Source organism: Megalobrama amblycephala, linkage group LG14, assembly GCF_018812025.1.
Source record: "Megalobrama amblycephala isolate DHTTF-2021 linkage group LG14, ASM1881202v1, whole genome shotgun sequence".
In the NCBI taxonomy this organism is placed as follows: domain Eukaryota; kingdom Metazoa; phylum Chordata; class Actinopteri; order Cypriniformes; family Xenocyprididae; genus Megalobrama; species Megalobrama amblycephala.
In genome coordinates, this window is record NC_063057.1 from 27,918,047 (window position 1) to 27,925,384 (window position 7,338).

The following is a 7,338-nucleotide window of genomic DNA, read 5'->3' on the forward strand; positions in this document are numbered from 1 at the left end:
TCTTTTAATAGGTTATGACATTTGTTTGTGATGTTATGTTGTATTTATTGTGCATTAGCCTCTTATAATATGCTGGGACGGTCAGTTGAGCAACAAGATCACAGCACATCTCAATTCTCAAATGATGTGTTCTGTGTCCTCGCGTCCTTCCGAGTTCGTTCTTTCAAGGTCGCCTGGAAAGACTGGACTCCATGAGAACGCAAGTCCGTTCTCTGCGTTCTTGGAATTGAGAAATGGCCAATGATTCATTCACAAATACAGCTACTTTTTCAAGGGGACAAGTTTTCATGTTCAAGGGGACCTTTAAAGCACTGTGTGATGTGTTCTGCTGCATCAAAGTCTCAGCACCATCTGTGTTCATTTGGGCTCATTCTTTGTACAGATGGATTTATTGACTGATTTTAGCTTTTAAAACAGTGCAGGCACATCTGTTATTAAAATGTCTTCATGCAAACAGTTGTACTAATTGCAAGTGAATTAAAGCCTCCTTCAGTTTTTAGTGTGGTAAACAGGAAGTTTCCAGTTTTACAGGGCATTTCCAGTCTGGATGACCTCACTGGGGAGGTCACCAATTTGTCTTCAAATATCCGGGTCGACAAGAGTTGCATTACTTGCTGCTTCTTTTCACCTGAAGAGCGTCTCTGATCCAGAAGCCTTGCTGATATTTAAGTAGCAAGTTTTTAAAAGTCAATATTTCTACTGCTGGAGAAAGAAATTATCCAAAATTGCCTCCTGTACATTAAAGAACAGACCACAAAGCAGTCTTCTGTACCAGATCGTAAGTATCATTCTCACTCCCAACTCATCACACATTGATATTGTTGTCGCATTGTGAAATCACTGTTTTTCATTTTACTGTGTTCATTAGTGAGTCTGTGATTTCTCAGACAGTATTTCTTATCATGCACTCTGAGACAGAAACTATCACTCGACAGCTTCATGCGTTCGCAGACAGTTTTGATGCAATATTGTGTCTGTATGGTGACTCTTTGAAGACTCAACCCATAAAAGCAGCTGCATTTCTACTTCATTAACACTCTTTTACTGAAGTTCACAATAGAGTTATAGAAAAATAAATTACTCCCAGATAAAGAAAACTTCAATGGGCACCAAACGATTGAAGGTCAAAATTTGTTTCACTGCAGCTTCAAATTGTTCAAAATGATCCCAGATGAGAAATAAGGGTCTTATCTAGTGAATCCATCGCTCATTTTCTGAAAAAAATTGAAAATTATATAAGTTTTAACCAGAAATGCTCATCTTGAACTAGCTCTCTTCTTCTTCTTCTCCTCTATTAGAATTCCAGCAGTGTAGACGCTGCTAAGTGTAATACTGCCCTCCACAGGTCAAAGTTTGAACTAATTGTTATATACAAACTACATATTGCATATAAAAATTAGTTCAAACTTTGACCTGTGGAGGGCAGTAATACGCTTAGCAGAGTCTACACTGCTGGAATTCTAATAGAGGAGAAGAAGAAGAGAGCTAGTTCAAGATGAGCATTTATTTTTAAAACTTATATAATTTTTTTCAGAAAATGAGCGATGGTTTCATTAGATAAGACCCTTATTTCTCATCTGGGATCATTTTGAACAATTTAAAGCTGCAGTAAAACTAATTTTGACCCTCAATCGTTTGGTGCCCATTGAAGTCTACTATAAGGAGAATAATCCTGGAATGTTTTCATCCAAAACTTTAATTTCTTTTTGACTGAAGAAAGAAAGACATGGACATCTTGGATGACATGGGGGTGAGTAAATTATCAGGAAAAGTTCATTTAAAAGTGGACTAATCCTTTAAGAGCTGCTGTGCAACCAAAATTATATACCAGTTATCAATGTAAAGCTGCTTTGACACAATCTGCATGGTAAAAAGCGCTATATAAATAAAGGTGACTTGATCACCAGCTGTACAAACTGCCACAGACTTCTAGAAACACAGTATTTCATACACAGAAGAGCTTCACTATTTAAGTTAAACTATCAGCACAGCTGGTAACACTAACACAATCCAGTGGCATAAAAGTGCAAGTAGCTGAAGTCTAATGCATTTGCAGAATCACACACTGATGCAGTAACTCATTTGACCTTTGAATGTCTGTGATGTGACAACACATACTGCAACTTGTAAAGTAATGGTTATCAGTCATCTTTCAGCAACATGGGATGTGTTTTTCATTGAAACGGAAGACAGATTTATAATTAAACGGACATAATATAAACATAAATAAATGAGTTACTCCCTGTCATCATGATCCCAGAGTATTGCGTTCAGTCTCTTGTGTCACGTCACTGTTTTTTGGCTTATGTTTGCTCATGTATCTATGGAGTGTGATCACGTGCGCGAGAGAGTGAGGATCATCTGCAGTTCATTTAACGGCCACCGGTGTCACTAATAACAAGGGTTTTCTGATTCATACATACAGTACCTTTAACTTAATGTTTATCAATCATTTGGTTCTCTTAAGGATCCTAGTATAAAGAAAAATGGGGTGGAGTGACATCTTCTATCCTGATAATCCTAAAAGAAGGGAGGAGCTCATCCGCAAAAGTCAACAGTTTCAAGATCTGATGGAGAGCAACTTCTATGCCACCAATGAACTAATTGATGTTATGAACGAGCACTTGAATTGCTCCTTCCAACATATCGAGCTGAATGAGGAAGCTTCACTCCAGAAGAACTGTAATGTGATGATTGAATGCATGCATAAGATCCAGGCAGTGGTAGAGAAGATTGACAAAGAGCTGAAGGAGAAGCTGGAACCCACCCTGTATGAGAAACTGAAAGTGCTAAACCTGTCTCTGCCTCCTGAACAACTGAAAGGCCTTTTGATAGCTATCAAAGCAGTTTGTGGTGTTGAAGGTCTGAAAGCTACTGCTGTAGTTAGTGTATTAATTAATAATGGAGATATTCTGGCAAACTTAGTAAGTAAGATTGGTAAAATCGCAACAGGGGCATTGGCTAGTGTTGGGTTGGCAGTGGTGTTTTTGGGGATCGACATGATTTTTGAGGCCATTGCTGGGAGCATTGAGCGTGATAAACTTGAGAAGGCCCTGAAAGAGTATGAAGAAGCTTTGATTGAATTCAAACCAGCATCTTTAAAGTATCAGCATAACATCATGAAGGTCCAAGTCAAAATTGAGAAAATGAAGAAATAAGACAAATGCTTTCTTTCTCCTGCCTGAAATGTTTGCTGGAATTATAAACTAATAATTGTTATTACATCTTTGTGCTTAAAAACATGCAGAAACATATGAAAATTTAAATTATATGTACAATGTAGAAAAAGAAAGTGTCTAGTGAGAAATAAATCACAGTTCTCCTGCTTTTAAAAGACAACTTAAAAGATATGAGTTACAGGTTTCATTTATCTATCTGTAAATATCTTGATATTGATTAAACTTTTTCATTTTGTGGTTGTGTTTAAGAAACAGCTGCCGATTTATTTTGTGATTGTACTGTAAACAATAAATTCTGGGTTGATTTAATTTCTTATTTTTAACCCTATTAATCTGACCCAATAAAGATATTATTTGTTTATCATGAAAACCCAAAATCGTGATCTTTTTAATATGATCATGATTTCTTTATATGGAAAAATTTTCATCCACAAATAAAAGTGGCTTAAATCTCCTTTATGTTTTCCTCTTTTTTTATGTTGAATTTAACTCTCGGTTCATCCCTCGGGCTTATAAATAACTCAATAAATTATCACTGTAACACGGTTCGTATATACGGGAAGAAGGAGGCGGGAACTGGCGAACATTCAACAAAACTTTAATTCAAAATAAACAAATACAGAACAAAAGTAATGCCGGCAGACCCTCACGGACGTCTTCCGGCCACACAAACATAATAAAATATAAAATAAAGTTCAGGCCTGGTCCTCTCTCGTCCTTAACTGTATGAAGGAGTATGAAAATGTATGTACACTCACTCACTCACTCACTCACTCACCCTTGTTTATACTACTTTGTGGGGTCCACAAAGATACTAAGATGAAGAATTTACGATATTGTGGGGTCCTTTAGTCAGACCTCACAAAGACAACATCTTAAAAATCATAAATAAGAATGTTTGACAAAATCTTAAAAGTCACTATAGTATGTCCAGTCCCCACACTATTGCTAAACCTACCCGTCACAGGAACCTAATGTAATTTTAACATTCTTATATATTATATATGTAGCAGTGTGAAGTATACCCTTGGTTGTTCATTGGGTGATGTCAGGGAAAAACAGTGAACCTATCAGAACCGGAGTGTTATGGTATAAAATGGGAGGGCGTTGGTTCCCTGGGATGCGTTGTCATCTGTACCGCCCCTTTATGGGAGTTCACCATTTATGAATGGAATGATGTTTGGTGTGCCGTCCCTGCTTCATTCTGCTTCTTCAGTGAATGTTTATTTACTGAGTTTTTATGTGTAGTTTGTTGACATGCATCAAGAGAGGCAATTCTTTGGCCATTTTGTGCCTTGAGTGTGCGGGTGATTGTGGTCTGGTTTATGTTCTTGTTTTCTTTTGTTCAACCTTTGTTTTTATTTTGAATTGTAAACACACTGATGTTTCCTTTGTCAGTCTAAATTTTAGTTAGTCTTTGTTACAAAGTGTGGTGTTGTATTTCCTCTTTGTATTTTACAGAAAAAGGGAAGGAAGTTGGCTGCTCGTTTAATGGTGTCCACATTGAGTGCCGTGCTTCATAGGTTGAAGTGATTTGGTTTATGGTTAATTGTGGTGTGAGAATTAAGGGTTACGGCAGACCATCTCCCATATTTAAACTTTTTATTTGTTTATGTATATTGTAGCTTTTGTAAAGTGTCTTTTTTGTGACCTGTGAATATTGAGCCCTTGTGAGATAATGTGACGGTTTTTAACTTTGGTACACTTTAATAAAGCTGCCTCTTAATCTTTGTAATCCTTTGCCTGTGTCTCTACTCACCCACCTATTGGTAACGAATGTGTTGCTATATTAAATTATTTCCGTGGGCATAAAAATCCCAGTATATATATGTGTGTGTATGTATATATATATATATATATATATATATATATATATATACATATACACATTATATATATATATATATATATATATATATATATATATATATATATATATATATACATATATATATATATATATATATACACACATTATATATATATATATATATATACACATTATATATATATATATTTATACAACAGTTCTGTCTGGTTCTCGAATCTGATTGGCTGATAGCCATGCGATATTTCAGTGATAACAGCACTCCAACTGCCTTTTCACCGTTTGTATCACTCCGCTTGAAGTGACCGTCATGGCGGCCGATCAAATCAACCGTAATTTTTACAAATACTACTTCTTGTACCACGAACTGTACTTTTAATAGTTTTTTAGGCGAGAATGTAGTTGTTTAGACCTGAAATATGTGACTCATATTTAATAACAGCGCCTATTTCACAATTTGTTTTGACGTTTTCGGAGATGCAAGCTCGACGGCCGTTCAGTGCTTCTGTAACCGCCGACAACAGCTTCATCCCGGCCAGTGCCTCGGGGATTTGCCGCTGGCTCTTATAGTGGTTAAACATGAGACATAATTCAATTTGAGTACATAGAACGGGCAATCTTTGGTCTTATTAATCTATTATTTGTTCCAGAGCAAGTCGAATTGTGCTATATTAAATTTGATAATAATAAACGTTACATTACATCCTTATAGCATATTGGCTACAACTAGACGGGACATATCAGACTCTTCTCTGCTCTTCAAATACGTAAAACATTAAACTTTATAAACATATGGTTTTTGAGTAAGAAAACGCTTTACAATTTTTTTTTTCCCATATATTTATATATATATATATATATATATATATATATATATATATATATATATATATATATATATATAATGTATATATATAATGTATATATATATATATTATATATATGTGTATATATATATATATATACATTATATATATATATATATATATATATATATATATATTATATATATACATATATATATATATATATATATATATATATATATATATATACATTATATATATACATTATATATATATATATATATATATATATATATATATATATATAAATATATGGGTCAAAGATGAAAAGGGGTTTAAAGCATAAAAAAAAATAAAAGGGTAAAAGAGCTTTAAATTTTGTCTTTTTCACATACATTAGAATATGTCCTGTTTAACTTTATATTTTTCTGAGCAAAAAATAATTACTACCATACATTTTACTGTGATTTTACAGAAGACACCCACTAAAATGTCATTCAGTGTAACAATATTTTTATGCAAAAAAATATTATCAGACATTTTTAGAAAAACTATTATCTGATGACATATTACAGGACTCTATTTAAAGATCACAGTGCAGACCCCAAATACTAATTATTTGTCATTTTAAAGCATTATACTTCACCAATATCCTTTAAACCATTAGGTTTTACCCATTTGTCACAAAGAAGTTTTTGTAAGGAAGTGAAAATCAATTAAAATCAAATAAAATTTTGTAAGATCACATATTATTTTACATATTTTAATAAGTACAGCTCGGAATAAATATATTGTTTCATTTCTACATAAATATATCTGTTACACCGAATGACCATGGTTTGTTACGCTGAATGACATTTTTGACAAAAATGGAGAAAATAGTGTCATTGTTTCCATATTGCAATGTTTTGAATATTATTCTGTATCATTTAATTCCTAAACAAATCAAAGAGGCAGATGCTGAAATGAATAATCATTTTATTCCACAATGCATATCATATTCGTAAAAATTAACTGAACAGGTGGTAATACTGTATAATCTATATCTCTCATTTCATTGAGAACTTGGAACTTGAAGGACAAACACACACACACCTTCACAATTGTGAAAAAAGTGGTAATACAATCAATTTCATTTTATCAATAACAGAGAATAGTGATTTAGAGATTTCATCAAGAACAGAGATGGTGGTAATACAATCAATGTGTGTGTGTGTGTGTGTGTGTGTGAGAGAGAGAGATGCCTACTCAATAAATTTCTCCCAGTCTGCTGTAGTGAGTTTGGACTTCCTCAGGGTTAATGGCTCAGGTTCAGACACTATTGCCTTCACTTCAGATGTCACATCAACCCCCAAAACCTGCCCAACAAAGGGCTTGCCATCATAGAGGACCACTACAAAATTGCCGGATAAGTCATCATCAGGTTCCAATGTCACAGAGGCTTCTGTATTTGTTCCACTGACCTCTTGGAGGGTTTGGAAGTCGATCTGCACTGATGGTCCACATTCACAAGTAGCATTTATTC

The 7,338-nt window shown here is 34.2% G+C and overlaps 1 protein-coding gene across 1 annotated transcript; it reads left to right on the forward strand.

Annotated features, from left to right (window-relative positions):
* LOC125245206 (single-pass membrane and coiled-coil domain-containing protein 3-like) lies at nucleotides 1–3,817 on the forward strand. Its single transcript, XM_048155730.1, has 2 exons — nucleotides 1–778; nucleotides 2,468–3,817. Exon 2 carries the CDS (start codon nucleotides 2,487–2,489, stop codon nucleotides 3,156–3,158), a length of 672 nt encoding a protein of 223 aa, XP_048011687.1. The 5' UTR covers nucleotides 1–778; nucleotides 2,468–2,486; the 3' UTR covers nucleotides 3,159–3,817.
* Nucleotides 3,818–7,338: the final 3,521 nt, after the last annotated feature.

Excerpts from the sequence above, each read along its gene's own strand:
- LOC125245206 (XM_048155730.1), top strand. The coding sequence starts at position 2,487 with ATGGGGTGGAGTGACATCTTCTATCCTGATAATCCTAAAAGAAGGGAG.